At 47.5% G+C, this 21,618-nt stretch overlaps 2 protein-coding genes across 4 annotated transcripts; both read right to left on the bottom strand.

Moving 5' to 3' along the window:
- Window positions 1-5,798: 5,798 nt before the first annotated feature.
- On the bottom strand, window positions 5,799-10,970 carry LOC100274584 (alpha/beta-Hydrolases superfamily protein). Of its 3 annotated transcripts, none has more exons than XM_023300964.2 (6): window positions 10,134-10,970; window positions 9,019-9,210; window positions 8,660-8,899; window positions 7,781-7,998; window positions 7,027-7,278; window positions 5,799-6,484 (listed from the first exon to the last, which is right to left on the bottom strand). In XM_023300964.2, the coding sequence occupies exons 1-6, from the start codon at window positions 10,531-10,533 to the stop codon at window positions 6,206-6,208; spliced, it is 1,581 nt and encodes a 526-aa protein (XP_023156732.1). In that variant the 5' UTR covers window positions 10,534-10,970; the 3' UTR covers window positions 5,799-6,205. The 3 variants fall into 3 exon arrangements, with proteins under 3 accessions (XP_023156732.1, XP_023156733.1, NP_001142409.1); XM_023300965.2 differs by having other exon boundaries at window positions 5,820-6,536; NM_001148937.1 differs by lacking the exon at window positions 5,799-6,484 and having other exon boundaries at window positions 6,594-7,278; window positions 10,134-10,652.
- A 5,464-nt stretch (window positions 10,971-16,434) lies between these two features.
- On the bottom strand, window positions 16,435-20,367 carry LOC113687178 (uncharacterized). Its single transcript, NM_001367489.2, has 3 exons — window positions 19,432-20,367; window positions 17,731-17,998; window positions 16,435-16,942 (listed from the first exon to the last, which is right to left on the bottom strand). The coding sequence occupies exons 1-3, from the start codon at window positions 20,076-20,078 to the stop codon at window positions 16,799-16,801; spliced, it is 1,059 nt and encodes a 352-aa protein (NP_001354418.1). The 5' UTR covers window positions 20,079-20,367; the 3' UTR covers window positions 16,435-16,798.
- Window positions 20,368-21,618: the final 1,251 nt, after the last annotated feature.

Here is a 21,618-nt window from a genome sequence, read left to right on the forward strand (position 1 = left end):
GCCAGTTGGGCCGCCTCCCCTCAATTCGGCCCAGCTCCACTTGCCCTCACCGCGCGTGTGGCCCATGTCAGCCGAGCCACTCGCTCTCCCGCGCCTCGGCACTGGCAGGCGGGACCCACCCGTCAGACCGCCCTCACACGCGTCACCCAAGCCTCTGTTATTGGGCCCCACCCGCCGGGACCTTCCTCTACCTGAAGCCGGTCTCCAACCGAATCCGGCGGGCGCTCTCGCCATTACCGCGGGCTCGGTTGCGGCGGCCAAGCTCAACGACTCACGCCTATTTCTCCGGGTGGTTGGACCTTATCCCCTGCGCCGCGGGTCGCCTCCATTGAAACCGAGCTCAACGGCTTCCGCGCATGCCGCGGCCTACTGACTGCTCGGACTCCGTTAGGTTGGGATCGCCCAAGCCGCCGTGGAGATATAAACCCTCCCCCCCCCTTGCGTCCTTGGCTCCTGGTTCTGCGCCGTACCCGAACACCGAGAGGCACACAACCGTGGAACCTGTCGCCGCCGGGAGAAAGTGCGGCCGCCGCATTCCACCATCCCTCACGTCGTTGGCGGGCACTTGAGGATCTGGTGTTATCCGAGAAGCTGCGTGGGATCACGTGGAGTACGTACGACTCAACCACACGTGCGATTGACGACCGGTGAGGGAGGAATCGCTCACCGTTGACCTCGGGCATCCGCAAATTCGTGTGGCACCGTGGCCGAGCTCCTGGGCATCATTCCGTCGGTAAGAAACCCATCCAATCGACTCGCTTCGTCCTTCTCTACGTGTATCTCGGTCCAATTTGTATATGGCGCTCGGGAACGGCCGATTGCATCCTCACCGGCATGCCCCGCCGAGCATGCGGGGCGGCGCCGCCGTGCGTTTGGTCGGGGGAAAGACGACGTCTGTGAACCGTTGATTTCTCGTTGGGCGGTCACAATTTAGCCAGAAGCGCATCCCGTCGTTCGTGCAATCTGAGCCGGTAATTGGGTGATGGATGGTCAAAACGAGCCTAGGGTTATTTAAAACACTGGGCGTCGGATCTCGATCCGATGGCTACCATTGGATACCGGTTCAGGTGATGCTCGATCTAATCTAGCCCATCGGTCCTAGATTGGACGACACTGATCGGCCGATACCCCTTCGGCCTGGACATTTTACTTAAGAGCCCTCAAGAAAAATACGAATCAACCCGCCGTCCATGCCTGGGGTTTTCTGAGTCTTGGGAATGTTGCACCGTAGCCCCTGCACTTTCCATAATATGAGGCCCCGTCCAGAATAGTTTTAACCCGAGAAATTGAATTATAAAAGGATTTTTAATGTGAAAATATATGCTAGAACTTTGATAATTCATAGAAAATTCATATGAGCTCCAAATTACTCCATTCCAGTTTCTAAAATTTTGTACTTTTATTCTCCATCACTTAGAGCCTCTGTTTGGTCATGAAAACAGAAAGAAAATATTCCTCATCTAATTCTATTTCAAACACATAAAACCTTTGAAAATTCATAACTTAAAATCTGTAACTCCAAAAATTATAATTCTTGTTCCTGTGATCTTATTTCAATATATAGATCATTATTATGTATTTTGCATATATGTTTGATGTGATGTTAATTTTGCCTATGCCATGTTTGTTTGTATTGCTACGACTAGCGCGAGGTTACGAGCCACCTGAAGATCATCCTGGTACCTGGAATCTCAAGTCCCAGGCAAGTTGTGCCCTTGATCACTTCTTTTTACCTACTCATGTTCTGATTAATCATAATGATTTGCATAGGTTAATTTTGATGGGACCCAATAGGTTACCCTAGTTTGATTATCTTTATACCTTGTTACCACTGAACTTTTTGGGTAGTACTTGCTAGTGCTTTATGTGGTTTTGGGTATCAAAGATACATTACTCATGATTATACTTTTGTTATCCGTTGTTATTTATCGTTCATGATAAGATCATTATGTTAATTGGAACATGGAGCGACCACCCGGGAAAACAGTGCTACCACAAGGGTTTAATGGGACGCCCTTGGCTGATTAATTAGGAAAGCTAGTGGAAGACTACCTTACCTGAAAGGGGCAAGGGCAGTAGGGGAGTGGTCAGTGTAGGGAGGCCCTCGGGAGGATTTTGCTGTGATGGCGGTCCTGCAAGGGATTCCTGCATTGGAGCTTCCTATAAACTGTAGCGGGTTTTCTGAAGCTAGTGGAACTTTGTAAAGGCCTCGTAGTGTTACCCTGCCTCGCCTCCTCGGTAGAGGTGTATGGGAAGTCGCGATCCCTTGGCAGATGGGTAACATGACTTGTGGGTAAAGATGTGCCACCTCTGCAGAGTGTAAAACTGGTATACTAGCCGTGCTCACGGTCATGAGCAGCTCGGACCCTCACATGATTAAATTATGGAACTTAAACTCAATTTGTCATATGCATTGCATCGCAGGTGAGGTTGTTACTTTTGTTCTACTACTTAATTGGGTTGGTATTTACTTATACTTAGTAATTGCTAATAAAATTTTGACCAACTTTAAAAGCAATGCTCAGCTCTAACCATCCCCTTTGGTAAGCCTTACACTTCACGTGAGCTCCCACCTTTGGCGAGTTCATGCACATTATTCCCCACAACTTGTTGAGCGATGAACGTATGTGAGCTCACTCTTGCTGTCTCACACCCCCCCCACAGGTCAAGAACAGGTACCGCAGGATGAGGCGCTTGGAGGATGCTGCGATGTGTTCGTGAGAGGTCTAGGTCGTCGTCTCCCAGTCAACTTTGGGTTGCTGGACCGTTGTCTCCTTATAATGTAATTATTTTTGTATAGAACTCCTGTTATATATAAAGATGTGACATTCGATCCTGTGCCACTATTCATCATATGTGTGAGACTTGGTCCCAGCACACCTGGTGATTATGTTCGCGCCCGGGTCTTGGTGCCCCTAAAATCCGGGTGTGACACTAGACTAGGGCTCCGGCCTGAACTAGTATAACCAACTTGCCTCAAATCCATCCTCGAGCCCTCCATAGCACACCATTCGGAGTGAGTCCGCGCTAACACCCCTGCCGAACACAAATCTTATTGTCCACCGGCCCCGAAAACCACGATAGATTGCCTTCGACCATGCCTTCTGTGGACTCATCGAACCGGTTTGGTGCATCACCGGATTCTGCACGTGTTTACCATGTTAGATAGCAATTGAAGCTGACGGTTGAAAGCTAAAGCTTCCCGTTGGATCCGACTGGTCTAGTGCACACTGTACTGGTCCAACGTGCCAAGGTACTCCGAGCTCCATCTATAGACCTTTCTGGTATAGAGGTCCGACGTGCCACCGGTGCGCCAGGCCTTAGTTGTGCCTCTGCAGTCCTCTCTGATAAAGTGGTTTGGTGGTTCGGTGCATCAAGCCTATAGGCCAATCAAGCCTCCTGCAACCGCCTCTAAAAAGAATATCTGGCACGCCCCAAAATAGCTGACCTTCAACTCTTTTCTTCATTTCTTCTTCTAGTTAATTTGGTTGATCTTGATGATCTTCCTGTGACTTAGACAAACTTATTTGAGTATGTCCATCTGGTCTAAGCCATAGATTCTCACCTTCTTATGTCCAACTCAAAGTCTTGGTTTAGGCTTAAACTCACGTATAAATGCACCTTTCTCTAAATTATCTCAACCCAAAACTTATAAGGTTCTCAGAAACATTCCTAAGGGCAGTTAAAACTTATCCAAACTTTTGAACTAGTTATAGCTCACCTCATCCAAGCTTTGCCCTATTTTGCTTCTATTTGAGCTATAAGATGAATTAGATTCTACAAATTGGTACTTATGAACCTGCAAGTGCATACTTAGCAAACTGGTTAGTACTCGAGGTTATGTTGGTCATTAATCACCAAAACTAAGTTAGAAATGGCATATAGTACATTTACCTTCACAAGGCAAGAGACATGTTGCACATACTCACACCTGATTAGTCCACAGGGCCCAAACCAAGATGCTACTTTGTTTATAATCATGTGTCATAGACCCAAACCATAAGGGCACATCTCCACCTTGTGTTCGCATTTATGGTATTTTTTGTGTATACATCACAAAGACCATAGAAAGAGTAGATCTAGTACCAAAGACTTCCACATGAGTAGGATCTAGAAAAGGGTCTAAACTTAAACGGGATTAGACTATTGCATCATGTCATAACTAGTAAGGCCTTAAGGCTTAAGGGCCTATTTTATTTGGTAGAGCTCCGCTAATTAAAATTTGAATTTGAATCTAGGATTCACAATGGAACAACTTCACTAGTGACTCTAAGATCCAGCGTGGAATTATTTGGTAAATGCGATAACTTCATATCCATGCAGGGGCATTTAGTTGAAGTTAATTATGTTGTCCTTAGGATAGACCCCATGTGTCAATGTATTTTGTTCCTTCTTTCTCTAAAAAAGAAAACACATCATGAAAGAGTTGTGGACAGACACGACCAGAGACGTAGGTGACTATGTAGTGAGCGGATGACTGAGTGACACATAATAAGTGTGGGCGACCGGCCAAGGCGCGATCGCATAGCTGGGCAATATAGGGGTGGACGTTCGGGTTACTCGAAATTTTCGAATCAGGTAATTCGGATAATTTAAAGTCCAGGTTCTGAGAATTAGTACCAAAATTACAATAGGTTTTACAATACCCTAAAATTCGGGTACCCGAAATTTTAGGTTCGGGTTTGAGTACTCCTGAACTACTTGACCTGTCGTGTCAGCTTCATAAACACCCTATTAAATTACTACAAAAACAAATTTTGAATAATGATATACATGCACTTAAAAAACACAGGCAATCTACAATCACAAGTCGTAAACACTTACACATAATTATAGATGCACAAATTAATAATTAGCAATGATATGAGTATATGTCACATGAAAATTCGAGAATTTTAGGTACCCGAATTACACGAAATAAATTCGGGTTCTACAAGTTGTCACCCAAATTTCTCGAACGAAATTCAGGTTTCGGGTCCGAGTTCGGGTATTTCGAGTTCAAGTTTCGGATTACGGGCTTTCTGCCTAGCCCTATGGTATAGGCAGATGGTCGATACGATCGGACGACCAATGTGAGAATGGCGCAGGCATGACCGATCAAGTGAGGGAGAGGGCACGCCCGACCAAAGGTGGTCGACATGATCGGACGACCAAGGTGAGAATGGCGCAGACATGACCGACCAAGTGAGGGAGAGGGCATGCTCGACCGAAGGAGCCAGGGCTGCTCGAGAGGGGAGGCTTCTCGAGAGGGGAGAGGAGCTGCCGATGGTGGTAATAGTTGGTGTGGCTGTGTGAGGGAGAGAGAATCGATTTGGGGAGCAATCGTCGATGCTGCGCAGGACGCAACTACCAACCATAAATAAAAAAGTAAAAGTATAGAAAAGAAGCAACGAAAAATAAGAACAAACTAATAGACTACATAACTAATATTCCCTCCGTTCACGAATATATTACTTTGTTCGTTCACGAATATATTACGCTGTTAACTTTTTCAAATACTTTGATCACTAGTTTTATTAAGAAAATCGTGAGTTATCATTTAATTTGTTGTAATTTGTTTTATCATTCAAGGTCGTTTAAGCGTGATTTAAATTTACATTTTCTATTAAATATTTTGAATAAAACGAGTTATCAAAGTTTTTTCTTAAAAAAGGTCAACTGAGATAGTATTAGTCAACTCCACCAAACTTAAGTTGATAGAGCGTCCTTTAAGGAGGTCCACCAAAATTGTAAATATAGCCCCCAGATTCACCATTTTAGTGAAACTGAACCGTTTGACTAATTTTTTTCTTGTGAAGTAAAGCTGAATTAGGTCAATCTAGAGTTAGTGGAGCTACATCAAACAGTCCCTGACAAAGTAACAAAATTCAGCTGAGGACGCAATTGAACCATTGGGTTCGCATGCCAAAACAAATGTGCTAAAAGAAGCCTATAATGCAGTCATAGCAGGTTAATCGAATGTTAATGCCGACTATACTAAAAGCACACCGAGCAGGTGCCGTGCGAATCTGTAATGAGCATTTTTGTACATCCAAGTGAAACGGCACAGCCTCTATCCAATACTTTGCCTTCATCCTTCAAGACTCCGCAAGAGGAGCAGCTCAGTCCACAAGCAGCGACGAAAAGCCTGTCCCGTCGATATGAGGTGTTGTGTTTAGTAGTAATGTCTTGTATCTATACTGTTGATCCTGAAAACTGATCTTGATCAGGGCAGGCCTGATTTTCCTTGTTCCTGATCTGTGACATTGTCTGGTACTGTTATTTCTTCGTTGAGCTCTGAAACGACCTCGCTGGGTTGCGGTGCAGGGTTCATAGGGCCCTGGGGAATGCCGAAGAGGGTGGAGAATATCTGCCTGTGGCACTCGTCACAGAAGCAGAAGTATGAGAAGTGACCTTCATCAAGAAGCTTGTGGACCGTGGCTCCTGGAACCAACCGCCGCACAAATTCAGCCACTGACGGCGAGATCACTCGGTCATCCATCCCCTATTGAGATATGAAAGGTTAGTGCTTCAGCCTTCGGGAATCCCTTATTCGGCTACACAAACATGCAAGGCATATAGTTTGAGAAGTTGAACCACCAAGCAACATAATGGACATATCCAATTCGTTGTGTCCAATTGACAATGCACGATGCTTTTATAGTGTCTCCATTTCCCAGTACTTATACCATTTGGAAGTTGCTATTTGTTAGTACATATAAAACCAATAACGATATTACGCACATTTATGCATCAATTTTCATGAATCATGCACAACCAATACTCTTCAGCTACAATCACTATTGATGCAACCTTTCATCTATGCTGTTACAGCTGATGCAACCTTGACATGCACAGACTCTGACAGTATGACCACAATAAACAGAAACTGATGAGCCCGGATGCTAGGCAGCTACAGAACAACTTCTAAACAACGTCATTGTGTGCAAGCACGCTATGTGTGAAATAGCTGAAGTTTTCTTAAGTTTCTACTAAATGCCGCCATGCTTTTGGATCACGTCCGGTTTAAGAGAACAGAGTACAAACCTGCCATATATGTATTGGGCCCAGAAATCCCACCCACTCTCTTTCAGCCTGATTGAAGAGAGACTTGATGAGTTCAAAAAAGCCTCGAGCCTCTTTCTTCTGCATTTGGATGTCAGATAGGCTGAAACCCCAGTCAGATACTTGCAGCACAGCTTCCTCCACAAATGGCCTTGCATCTCCCTGGCGCACAGACTCTGCAACATTCCTTTCCCAGAATGCATTGAACGCAGGACCTTCCAGTAAAGTTTTGTCCTGAATTATGTCATAACATTAGTACTTGGCACGAGAAAAGGCAAATGTTCGCATTTAATAAAAGGGATGAATACTAAAAATTCTTAACCTAGCACCAATCATGCATGGATAAATCAGTCACTAACATGCTCATGAAGCAAGACAATGCTGAAGTTGTTGTTTACCTATGTCGAACACATAACGAGCGTACTGTAGCACATGGAACATGGAAGATAAACATAGATGCTCCAACTTTTCAACTGAATATTGTTTTTAAAAAAAGTATTTATCTAACTAAAATCCAGTGCCACTTCTTCCTCGTGTCGTTGTTTGTTGTACAATAATACCACACATCTTGCATTTGATTTTCCTATGCCTTTTGAAATAAACAGAAGCTTTCTACATTTTAAAGAACCTTGATGGTGAACAGTAAGAGCAAGAATGGTAAAGCAAACCCATGCCCTACAGCAGCATCCCAATGTTTCATTGGTACTTTGAGATAGTACATAACACTTTAGCATACCTTCTTCCCCAATGACAGCGACAACCAACTCTCTGGATGTCCTTGCTTTCCAGAAAGAAAGGTTTGGCGATAAAAGAATGGTAGTAGTGATGGAAACCTCCGAGCTAAAATGTGCATCAGTTTCCGTTTCGTTGACCAGCTATCCCATGTTTTACGCCTCTCATCTTTGGTCATCTTGGAGTCATATGGATTTGCCATAGGTGCGAACATTGCTGCACCTGGACTCGGAATATAAATAACATATCAGCAGACCTACCAGTAACATATACAATAAGCATGTAAGGTCTGTGTTCTTTGAATAGAAAAGCAATAAGTGCTTTTGACTGAAACAACCACATCTTATCTTAAGATGCAATAGTAGTTATGTCTTGACCAGATCAAGGTTCCAAACAAGGAAGACATATGTGCATCTGTGCTTTCAGTTTCAAAAAAATCGTTAAACATTTGGATGGTGCTGAGTAATCCAATTGAATAGAGCACCCACATTTCATTATCATAGAGGCAAAAGTGATATACTAACAAGCTTACAGAAATGTAAAGCATGGATCGCATTATGTTTAGGTCACAATCATTTCCAGAATTAAGTTAAGTCTTCTGAAGTTCAAAAGGGATAAGCAAGGTATGACATTGCATATCCACAGGCTGAAAACAATGGGTCACTGTGCAAGTGTCAAAAAACAACTGCATCCAAATAGGCATCCCCATAAAAAAAACTCGGGCAGTAGGGGAAATACCGCTCCCACAATATTATATTAAGAGGAAACTCAATCGGAGCCCCAAGCGAAGAAGATCACGAAAGCTGCCCCCTCCTCAACAACTTGCCAAAATATAAACTTACAAATCCAAAACAATGTAGAAGAAAAAACATGAAGTAGGTACCAGCAATGCGATCAGGAATGTAACGAAGAGCACTCCAGGCATGCATTCCACCTCCAGAATAGCCCACAACCCAGAACTTCTCCGGAATATTGAGAGCATTAGCCAGATAGAGCATGTCCATTGCAGAAGAATTGAGATTCCGGCCTATGTGTGGATCGCTCTCACCAAAACCAGGAAGATCATAGGTCACAAGTCGTACTCCAAATTCTTCCAGAAGAGATGCTCTAATTCCAGGGATTCCTGCATGAGAAAGAACAATGTAGATCAAATAGGAAGCATGGAAATGCCAACAGTGTCCGGTAAATGATGTAACGCTCTGATAAACTAACATGCCATACCAACTCGACTAGACTCCCTACCTGCTAGCCTTGATGAAAGAAAAGAATGAGGATAAATCAGTGAAAATCTTGCTCTGTTAGCTGAAACTCCTTGTTCTTGATAAGCCAGATGCCGTCCATCAGGAAGTTGGATTCTATCAGCACTTGGGGGGCCGATGATAAGTTTCTTTGGAAGCTCTACTGGAGTTTCATTGCCACTCCCAAAACCTAAAACTGCATGGAGAACATTCTCATTAAGCAATTAAAGTGGTGCACTGATCTCTACACGGACAAACTGTATCAGGTGTGAACATTTCGGCACTAATGAATATATTTTGCATTGTGCTATTATAACTGGATGGCCATAAATTTATAACATTATGATATCATGGAAGATGTCACATTAAATTCATAAATTATTCGAAACATATATAAATTAACATGTTGCAGTTCTCAAGCAAGAAGCTTTGGCCCACAATGAACCAAACTGATCACAAAATGTACACAATAAATCAGTGACAGAGTAAATCGGACTAAAATGAGAAATAAACAGTGCTCTCCATGGAAATCAATTACTTAAACTAGACACACTAGACAAACCATCTGTACATATGTGAATGAAATAGGATGAAACAGTTCCCCTTGTCCCATTCCGTGACAAGGAACTCAAAAGGTAAAACAATTGACTAGTGGTATCCTTAACCATTGCAATGATTCAGCGGATCAAACACAAACCCAGAATACGCATGAAACAGTAGTGTAGTTGTGGGTTCTTCTTGTCAACGCAACGTTGAGCGAGTAAACTAGGCATGACCCCAGGGTCTGAAAATGTATGGTTGCGAATGCCACGTTTTCCCACCAACTGGACAGTGAAACGTACTACAGACTAGATATCTGCTCACAGAGAGAAGTTACAATCCAAAATTCAAAATAAAACCCGCAACAGAAACTGAAACACGAGTTTATTCCCGATTCTCCACAGTCAGTTAGATCCATCCCCGTAAAAGAACAAATACGAGACAAAACCCATACAGCATGTTGCGTGACGCCACGAACCACAGTTGCAGGCTCAGCTAGAAGCAGAGACGCGTCACGCGAGCGCGGGGCGTAGCGGCGCTGACGCGGACAAGAGCGGCGGACGCGAGATCAGCGGTTACCTAGGAGCGAGACGAATGCGACTGCGGCGACGGTGAGCCAACACCTCACCGGGTCGCGCTCCTCGGGGAGGTACTCGTTCATGAAGCTGAGGCGCTTCCCCGTAGCCGCCGCCCGCTTCCGGAGCCGCCGCGCCACCTCGCTGTCCTCGGCGCCGGCGAGGCTCTGCGCGGCGACGTCCCACAGCCCCCGGCCCAGCTCCCGCAGCATCTCCGCCGTCGACTCCGCGAACCCCTTCGCCTGCTGCGCCCACCCCTCCTCCGCCCTCCCCTCTTCCTCCTCCCCGTACCACCCGGCCCCCGCCGCAGCAACATTCGCCGCCGCCGGCGCGTGACCTCCGGCGCCGGGGAGGCGAACGCCCGTGTTCCCCACGTGAGTGGCCAGGTCCTCGTGCCACGTCATCGTCGCCGCCGACGACGTCTTGCCGCCGCGGCGCCGATCGCTTTGGCTCCGCCTGTACGGCTGTACGTGCTCCCGTGCAAGTGAGAGGTTTGGAGATTGGGAAGCGAGGAAGGGAGGAGTGGGAGCTGGAAACCGAGGCGAAATGGCGAGCTTGAGACGTTTGGCTGACTTGTAGGTCCCGCTAGGCTGTGTGGGTAAAACTGTACTAGGAGTCTAGGAGTTTCTGGTGGGTGTCTCTGGCTTTGGTGGTTCCGGGCCCGGGTTGCTTTCTTCCCCACGACCACGAGCGTCCACGGATCTAGGCCGTAGGAAATGTGAGAGGCGGCACGGCGGCTCGCAACTGCCACGGAGTTGTACTGGCATGCAGGAGTGCTGGAGTGGGTCACAAAAATTGAAAAGTGGTGTTTCCATTTTGTTCCTGCGTTCACAACAAGAAAACTTAGGGCCTGTTTGTTTACCCCTCAGATTATATAATATGGATTAAATAATCCTAAGAGGCAAACAAACAGTCCAGCTTATTTGCCGAGATTATATAATCTAACTCTTTAGATTATGATAATCCATAAGCAAGTGAGGAGGTGCTTATTTCAGATTATTTTTTTCCCACTTCCCCACTACCCTTTAAAGTTTCCTAGAAATTACCCACCATTGCCATTATAACCCACCATTGGCATTAATGTCTTCATCATACAAAAGAATCTTATTAACAACTCAAATAATCTGGATAAACAAACGGGACTACTCAGATTATATAATCCAGATTATATAATCCTCCAAAAATAATCTAGATTATATAATCCATGGGGTTAAACAAACAGGCCCTTAAGAGACTACTCTTGTAAATGTCCGAATTAAGTTGTTTACAGACATTTGAAGTTTTCAACGTTATCCCACACATTTGTTTAGTGCACTGTGTCAACAAAATTTAGAAATGAAATTGATGTTGTAGATATTGGGTTCTTCTTATAGGCTTAGTCAAAATCCAAGAAGATTGACCTAACAAAACTAAAACAGTACACAATCTAAAATAGTAAAATGGACTGGGTACTTAGTACTCCTCTAATTAAATTAATTAATTACCTTAGGTTATTTTTTTATAATAGCTATTTTAATGGCACAAATTTTTATTTAAAGTATCTGTACGTAAATGATTGTTCAGATAATTATTTATTTAATTGGAAAAACATCTTTTCACGTGAAATTTAACACTACTAGTCGGTTGCCCGTGCGTTGCTACGGCTTACAACAATACCCACGTAAACTATCCACCAAAAAATTTTCAAGATTTTTTATTGATGGTATCCACTCTCTGTATAATATTTTTTGATTTGGCTAACTCATGTTATTGTTTACTCCATGCAATATATCATGGTACAACACGGTCAATGAAGTGAGCGATTAAAAGAGAGTTCATAACGACTAACTAAACAAACAGAGATTATAAAATGACATAATTTCACCATACAGAGACCAAATAAGAGAAAATTTGTGAGCTCAAGTTTCTAAAATAAGTCACATGAACTCAAACTTATAAAAAAGTTGGATCAAAATATGGAGTGATTGCTAAGGCAGGCATCAATAAAAATTGGATGCGCTCCATATAAGTTATACTACTTCGTAGCAATTACTAACGTTTAAAACAAACAAATAACCTTTTATTTTACTGTTAGTGTGATAAATCATCGTTGCTCTATCCAATTCAGCAACCTCAAACACCATGGAGTCCATTGCGCCAATGTGGTCTTAGAAATAACCTAATGCTTGCAAGAGCCAAGAACATCGTGTCATGCTTGGGCTGTAGCCTCGGCCTGTAGTGCTGGTCCGGCCCGACACGATTATATTTTTTTTTATTTTTTTAAAAAAACGTATATACATATATACAATTTATATTCAATATTAAAAATATCTGAACATGATGTTCTACTGGTTAGACAACTTCATCTAATGTTTACCGCCCTTGTTCCATCAGAGCATGGATTCGAATCCCACCTCATGCACCGCTTTTTAATATTTTACGCTGATTTAATCAAATGGGCCGACAGGTTGCCCGTCATAGTCAGCAGGCCGGCATGGCGTGCCTGAGCCAGAGTTGTGGCCCGCGAGCGTCTGGCCCATGCTGGGCCGCCATTTGGCCATATATAGACGTGCAACGAATTAATTTGAAATAACCGTGGGGAGTTATTTGTAAAAAGATGACGCGTGACGACCGTTGAAACTGGTGCTTTAAGTATAGTATAGAATACTGTTAGAGGTTAGAACTAATGGCAGTGGCATATATGGAACCTAATTTACATCCACCGTTAAATTAAAAAGAATGTTGCTCTAAGGGCAAAAAAAACCAAAAACTTTACTAGCGTCAATTAAGAAAGTGTCACTTTAAACTATAATTAGTTAGTTGTTCGTATATTGCTACGGTTTTTATATATCATATAATTAGTTCTTATTTAAATAAATATTTATTTAAACATAAGTTTGTTTTTTATTTTCTAATTAACAGTATATGCATATTTATAATATTGCGTCTTTACATAACACAGATAATCACATGGTAGAGTGGTAACCCTTGAGGTCGTTGTCCTAATGATCCTAGGTTCAATTCAATTCCCTGGTGTCCATGACCTCTATTTTTTTTGCCGACGCACGAGCACGACGAAGTAGCCACTAAAATATAGTAGAGATATATTTTGATTTTTTTAGATATGTAGTTTTTACTATGTACATGTATGGTATATCTGTATGTATGTATGTATATTGAAACTGGTTTATCTAGAAAATATAAAATATCTTATGATTTATTTTATTTATTCTAAAATTATGCTGTATTTTGGTTTTTTATATAGATCTCGTTATACGTCTAGATATACAATATATCTAAAATAGTAGAAATGGTTTATAATTTGAAATATGGAGCAGAGAGGAGATAGTAGAATATCGAGAGACTGTCCGTGTTTTGACTGTCGTCGAAAACCCCCTGTGTGGCTCTAGCAGAGATGGGACGGCGGCGCAACCGGACGAGGACGCTTGGACCGGCTGGCGGAGACCGACCGGCGACCGCCCCTGGCCCATCAATCCATCATCATACCACGCACGCTAGCCTCCAACCGCCACGATTCGCCACCTGCACTGCCACAAGGCCACCACGGGTCCACGACGCGCGGCGGCAAAACAACACGGGCCACAGGCCCACAGCCCACAGCCGCCGCCGAGCCGAGCCACGCGCGCGTACCGGTTACGCTTCGAGCCGGTGGAGTGGGCGCCCACCGCACCGTAGGGCGGCAGGATCGCGTGCTCCGGTTCGCGCAGCGACCCCGCGCGCGGCGCGTCGGCGGGACGCGATCTCGCAGGCTGGGTCTCGGGAGTGGACGGTGGGATCTGTTCGTAGCTGATGCATGCGGCAGGCTCCACTTTTTCTCCGTCTGGAACTGGTTATCCAAACAAGGCCGGAATGGATTGCAGGGTGTGTGCATCCCTTAGATCCCTATATTCCAGTAACGCCGACGAGATTATGTTGCAAAGCTGGCTTCTTAATAACAATTGTCCATGGCGCTAAAAGGGACAAAAGAAAACAATGGAACGAAAGGAGGCAGGTCTTTGCATATGATCTTTGCTTCTAGAACCAAGAGGTGAGCTGTCCACGGGACAGGTGGTGGAGGGATGGAGAGAGGATAATAATAGGCCCCGCGGGTAGGCTAGGCCTCATCTTGGCCGCTGATGAGTCATCACACGATATTTCGTTCTCTGGCGCCTCTGATTCCACATGAAAAGGACGAATCTGATTCCACCCAGCGAGACGTAACCGGCCGGTCGAGATAAGGTGCCATGCAAAGACATACAACCGGCGAGTGAGCGAGCGGTGCTGAAGCGGAACGTGCCTGTGCGTTGGGTGGTTGGTTGATGACAAGTGGGGCAGCCGCTACGAAAGCGGGATCGATGGCGTGGTGCCGTGGGCCGGGGAATATGGCGGTTTGATTTGATCCTTCAGTGATCTTCTGAACTGGAATACTCCTATAGTATAGTAGTTGAGGTCTGGCGCGGGTGTCACTTGTCGCGCCGGCCGCATGGCAGGCCCGAAGGGCTCAGGCTCAGGCTCAGGCTCAGGCTCAGGCGGAAAGTCCAGTGGCTGTGTCATCGTTGCCGCCGGATGGATGGTCCTCTCTCTTGCAAGTTGCAACGACGGCTGAGAACCACACATTCCACATGGAGTAGGAGGAGTACACGTACACCTACTAGTCAGTAGTCTAGTCACTAGGCAGCGAAGCGAGTGTGCCAGACGAGACGTCAAGACTGTCGGTCAACGACAACCCCGGCCAGTGCACCTTTTCTTTCCTTCCATGTTTCTTACTTTTGCTTCTGCTCTATGGAAAAAAAAAAAGGTTGACGCAGCACTACAGCCCGCCGGAAAGCCTTAACGAACCAGCCGATCGACCTTGAGTACTTCCTTCGTCTCGTTTTTTCGACAAGATGAAGAAGCTGGATATTCATAACATGAAGTAAACTTTACTGTATTAGTTACAGAATACATTTCTATATAATTTTTAAATGTATATATATAAATATATATATTAGTTATAGACTTGATTAAATTTGGGTTTAAGTCCCGTTCTTTTTACAGACGAAGGAAGTAAATTCGCTGCGGCTGACCGGGAGGGGATATACATACCCCTCTAGCCTCCAACGCGGTGCTATCATTCGCTGCGGCTAAGCTCTATCAGACTTTCTATCTTAATTTTTATTTTAACTCTATTTTGTAAATAATGTGCACGGCCTGGTGGAATGGCCTGACCGGAAGGTAATTCGCTGCACCATGTAGACTATAGAGAGAGCATCAACTTCTCGCGGTACCATGCTCTGCTGCACCACCGCCAGGGAGAAGATCCCGTGAATGAACAGCAGCAGGTTTTATCATTTTATATTACGATGAAAAAAAGGACTGTGGTGTGGGTTTTTACTACTATGCTGTGAATTGTGATCGCCACGGAGCTCGAAGTGGAGACAGCAGTAGACGCCAACAAAGTACACCACACAGCAGAGTCCGCAGAAACCACGAAAAGCTGGGCGAATTGCTATGCGACAATGCGGACTGGGCTGCAATCACGAAGACAGTGCGGAGGCCCAGAAGTTCAGAAAGGAACCGTACCTATCGGCCCATAACGGCCCAACAAATACCAAGTCATCGGCATCACTCCAAATGAATATCGCTTATGTTGCTGAATTCTTTGTAGCCATTGAATGTTATGGTACTGCATTGTTGGAGTTGTTGCTTACATTACATACAAACCCCTGAAGATAGTCTTCGCCCAAGAACAAAAGGTGCAGCATTAGACTATGCCGTACGTTACACAACGGCACTACTACTGTCGTTTGGACTGTGGACATGCAGTTCTTCAGGGCTTTCAGAGATTCAGAACCAACGGAAAGGGCACCCGCTCCACAGAAAAAGAGAAACATTTGCCAGGTTGGTGCAGGTTTTTTTTTGTTCAGTTTATTGCTTTCCCTTCCCCTCAGGCTCTCAAAATTAAGTAACTGATCATGGATTATCTGCAAGACCACGTTCCATATATAATGGCCGCTTGTTGCACGTAGACTGCTGAAGCATCCTGTGTTCCAAAAGCATGTGTCCAATCCACATCAGCTCCTAGTTCCTACTTCCTAGCCTCTCACCATAGTTGATTTTCCCGCACGACGGCGACGGGCCAACAAAACAACAGCCCACTGCCCATGCCATGGCACTCAAGAGCGGGTACAGAGGGGCCACTAAGAACAATGCCTTAGCTTTGTGCGCTTCCGAAGCATGCTTGTTGGTACAGGTGTCTATCCTTTCTACGAATTGGACACCTTGCATTGCATTGCATTGCATTGGAGTAAACTTCTGAATAAAAGACAACATGATGCGTATCATCATTGTTAAGTTGATCTTTTTTAGCTTGCCATCTATCCATTACATCCTTGAGAAACACTTCAAGGGGTTATTATGTTTGTATTCACCTAAACCCACTTGAGTAAAAAGAAAAGGGAAAATATACATATATCACATTTTTAAGGAAAAAAAAGAATAGCAGAAAATCGCACATTATGATGGAGGGGGGGGGGGGGGGGGGGGGGTCAGAGGTGGATCCATCCTCCGGTGAGAAAACCAAAAATTTTCCTTCTTTGCAACTAGCTAGGAGGACAATCAGCATCTCAGTGGTGTAGCCATGCATGTACAGTGTACACCACTCCGGCCGTCCTCCAGGCTCGTCCGTTCTCTTCTATGGTGTTCAGCTCTCTATCTCCTCTTGTTCTGCGGAGACGAGGGAGAAGGCGCGGCCGTATCGACGTGCCATACCATGACCTCTGAACAATCGGAAGGAATGCCCTTCACCTTGCTAAGATCTTCCAGAACCACTTGCTGGACGAACTTCGTGGAGTCCTGAAAAAAATAAAACAGTAGAAGAACCAACAATAAAAACCATGTCAGGGGCAAGTGATAACCTTGGATGATTGACCGACCGTCACACCAAACGGGCTGCTTTAGTTGTTAGGTCAAGAAAGATCGACAGTCAATCGTAACCCTAAAATAACCCCCATCTTCTTCTCTTGGCACCAGATCAGCCCAACGCATCGGAGTAATTAAAGGAATATAATAAAGAAAATAAGGACGAGTTGGCATTTGCCATCTCTGCAGATCCTCTGGGATTCGATCTGTTCTGTGTCGATTGCTGCACCTGCACTGCACCCACGCCATTTGCTAGAAGAAAACCAGCAGCTAATCATAATCAACATGAGGAGGCTGTGTGTTAGTGACCTGTCACCGCCTGACCGGTGAATCGGGTTGATGTGTTTGACCCGGGAAAGTTAGGACAGATGGGCCACGACACGAGACATGGCTCGGGCTTTCCCCCCTCGGCTCGTCCTCCCTCCCTATCACACAGCTCACAGATACAGAACTACCTGTGCGGCTGTGCCACATGCAGGAGCCACGACCGGCGCGCTAGCCGACGGCCGAGACGCCGCTTTCATGGCGGAAATGCGTCTTTCAATCTGACCCATGAAAAACCCGGGGCCGTCTTCAACGCAAGGGCGCCGTGCGAAAGGCGAGGCGAGCGCTTGCTAATTACGTACAGCAGTATACTCTGGGGGTGGTACATCACATGCATGTCGTGTCGAAAGTAGTAGGTGCGTGAAGGGTGAGTGATCGGCCGAGCGACTGACACTGACCTGGGACTTGTCGGGCTCGGAGGTCGGGTAGCGGCCCCAGCGCTCGGGGTCCCAGAGCACGGAGCTGTTGAAGGCGAAGCCGTGGACGTCCACCTCGCCAGAAGGCCTCGCCCTCGCGGTGGAGGTGGTAGAGGCAGCAGCCGCGGTGCCGTCGCTCAGGTCCTGGGAGAACCAGCCGGTGACCGCGGACGAGCTGCACGCGGGGCCCCGCACGACGACCTCCCTCTCGTCCCGCCACATCGTCGCCACCGGCCACGCACCGAACGCGCTGCAAAAGAATTATTGATCAGAGGTCGTCAGATTCTCGATCAGCGTTTCACGAGACAGATCGTGTCGTGAGTAGTTTGTGTCTGGAGCGCTCCTGTGTGTACGGTAACATACGTAACAGCTAGCAGTGTCCTGTCCATATATGTCACGTTATTGCCGTTTCTAAGATGCAGTCAAATGCCAAAGCTGGTCCGCTAATCACTGAACATTAAGCTAGGCAGCCCCAAAATATATACCACTGGGACATTCATTAACAGAGCAGGTCGCAGGTGTAGCTAGCCGTGCGTACTATCTGACCAGAACACCATGTGATGATGGCGGTGGTGTTCATATCTATCAGACAGCGGGTAGGCGAAATCGCAGTACAGACTGGACACGCGTGTTGTTGAATCGCGAAAGCTGGTTAGCATGATTGCTTGCCGCCAACAAAAGGCAGGCTTTGAAGCAAAGCAAACTTGAAAGAAGGGCGGATTTACGCGTTCAGTTCAGAAGAAACGTGACTGGAAACCCGGGATTGGCACGAGCACGAGCGGGAAGATTTATTTGTGAGGCGGCGATGCAACGGCCGTGGATCCAACGGCAATCGGCATGGAATGCAACCGCGCTCTGGCGTCCGCGGTCACCACCACCATTTCTTTTCCGGGCGCCCTATCAGATACGACGCCGGAGGCTCTCCCGGCCCCGTTAGTTGAGGGGTGGCAATCATCATCTCGCCGACACGTTTTGGGCGTCTCGTACGCTACCACATGACCGGCGACCAAACCGGTAGAGCACACCGGACGGACACCAGCCACCCGTCGTGATGTCGCCCGACCACGGCTGTACCGCGACACTTGCAGTAAATAAAATAAAATAAAATAAAACAAATAAAAAGGACGCAAAGGAACAGAGGCAAAGGCAGCACGGATGTCTGTCTCTCTGTCTGTACGCCGAGATCTGAAGTGCGAAGAGTAGTCGTACAGTACAGCGCAGGCCGCAGGCCGCAGGCCGCAGGCGCCGGGAAAAGGAGTCCAAGTGGCCGCCAAAAGGGAAAGGACCCTTGAATGGCGGACGCCGGGAGCGGCAGGGCGACCTCCTCACAGCACATGCCCCGGATTCTCACCGCCCGCAGAGGTCAGCAGGCGGTGGCTGGCTACTGTGCTCTGTGCGTGAGCTGTTGCTCTCGGGACGACAGCCTGACAAAAGCCGCTCGCAGCGAGCGATGGCTACTGTGCTTTGTGCGCTAGCGCCCATGGCGTGATGGCGTTGGCGTCGACGTGCGCCTAGCTTATATTTTGCTCGCATCAGGAAAGATCGGCGCTCGCTTTAACCATTTCCCTTCGTTTTGTTTGACTGCCGTGCAATGAAAAAAAGCAGCGAGCTTTGCTTCGGCAATACGCGACGCGACCCGACGCGAAGCAAGGATGATGGATGGCTGTGTGGTACCTAACCTACCTGATCTCCCTGATCTGGTCGAAGAGGCGGAGGTCCAGCACGTCGTCGAGGCCCGCGAAGAGGACGACGCCGGCGAGGCGGTGGTGCTCGACGTGCCCGAGCGCCACGTTGCGCTGGTGGTGGCGCTCCTTGCCCGCGCCCGCGGCGGTGAAGTTGTCCCTGTACGTCAGGTGGCGGTACATGAGCCCCGTGGCGCGCAGCTGCCGCGCCGTGGCCGGCGCGTCCGGGGCGGCCTCCACGACCACCCACAGCAGCGGCGGCGCCACCAGCCGCAGCGCGTGCGCCGTCCGCGTCAGCGCGGCGGCCCGCTCGCCGGACGCCACGGGCGTCGACTCCGTCGTCGTGACGACCACCAGGAGCGGGCGCGGAGACGCTGCCCGGTCGTAGCCAGGCCCCGCGCCGTGCGCCAGCAGGCTCCGGTTCAAGGCCCCGCCCGCCGGCAGCGCCCGTACCACGTGGCTGCTGCTGCTGCTGCTGCCCGCCGCCGCCGCCGCGGACGTCCAGTCGGACACGGACGACGGCGCGAAGCCGGTGAAGAAGCCCATGACGAAGCAGAGGGAGGAATGCAGCAGCGCCTTCTTCCACAGCTGCGACCCCTGCTTCTTGCCCCGCCAACCGGCGCCACCGTGGTCCGTGGACGACCCCATCACAGAAGCCAACCAGCAGAACGGCGCCTCTGCTTAGCTCCTCGTTCGAGCTACCGGGACCGGGACCTGGCCTCGTGTCGCTTAATCGGCGTCGCGTCGTGTCAAAGCCCTGGGCTATGCAAGCGTCGCCTAAATAACGAGGTAGCTTAGCTAGACGCCTAGACCGACGGGCCGCAGCAGCAAGCGCCAAGCGGCCAAGCGGTGTTGGGGAGGCAAGTGAATTTGGTAGTGGTGGTGGTTTAAAAAGGGCGGGAGGTGGCGAGCAGGGGAGGAGCGCCGCGAGGAGACGAGACGAGAGGACAGGATGGCAGCAGGCTAGAGCGGAGCGGACGAGGGGAGAGGATGTCGTGTTGGTGTCACGCTTTTTTTCTTCCCTTTATCATCCCGGAGCAGCAGCAATCATAAGGTGTGCCGTGTGCGAGCAAGTGAGGCACTAATTACACTTCCCCAACCAAGCGTATATGTGTGCGTGTGTGTGTGTCTGCGTGGCAGGATGGTGTAGTTTCTTCGTAGCCGTGGCTCGCCGCGTGGTGTCTCGCCCTCGCCGCCAGTGCCACTAGCGGCGTGCTATACTATGCCAGTCCCATTCCGAACTCTTGCCCGTGCCCGTGCTTCGCTAGTACTACTACTGTATTTTAGTGTACGCCTGTAGTGCATGAAGATACCACGTCACTTGTAGAGTTGTCTCCGTTATGCTCGGCCCTGCCACTGCCAGTGCCATCCCTCCTTGGACCATCCATTTTACAAAGCCAACGTATAGACCAGATTAAGGGGGTGTTTGGTTTCTAGAGACTAATGTTTAGTCCATTCATTTTATTCCATTTTAATCTATAAATTGTTAAATATAGAAACTACAATATAGTTTTAGTTTCTATATTTGACAATTTTGGAACTAAAATGGAATAAAATGTAGGGACTAAAAATTAGTCCCTAGAAACCAAACACCCCCTAAGCACAGAGTACTCTGTACCTGGCATACAGTTTAAACTAACTCTGACGTATGTAGATAACGACAGTGGTTGGTCACTCTAATCTGGTGACTGCACTACTGCATGTAAGCAACAATTTCAAGGTTTTTTTTGTGTGTTTGGTGAGCGTGAGAGAGGGTGTCGGCCTGGCGGGGGAGCTAGTGGGCAGCAGGCAGCAGCGGCAGGTGGCGGCCGGTTGGGTGGGGATCCGGAGCGGGGAGTAGAATCCAGAAGCACTAGCGTCGGGGTCGGACGTTCACCTTCTATGGTAGTTGAGTTGAGGCCCTCTTTTGGTGGGTTCCAGATGTTGGTGTCTGATCTGAACTGATGTGGTGCCTGCCATCGTTTCTGACCGACCCCCACGGCACTCGCGTCGATGAACGCTTTTCTCCTTCCCAGGCTCCCAGCCCAGCCCGGTCTGGTCTGGTCTTCTGCTGTGGCCTGCTCTGTCCGAGCTGATTGTCAGCAACCGGCTGGGTCGTGGGTACTGAGTACTGACCCCCGAATGTTTGTCAGTCGTCAGTCAGCTCAAAAGGCACGTTGTTATTCAACCATCAGAAGGAATGACAGCA

Source organism: Zea mays, chromosome 9, assembly GCF_902167145.1.
Source record: "Zea mays cultivar B73 chromosome 9, Zm-B73-REFERENCE-NAM-5.0, whole genome shotgun sequence".
NCBI lineage: Eukaryota > Viridiplantae > Streptophyta > Magnoliopsida > Poales > Poaceae > Zea > Zea mays.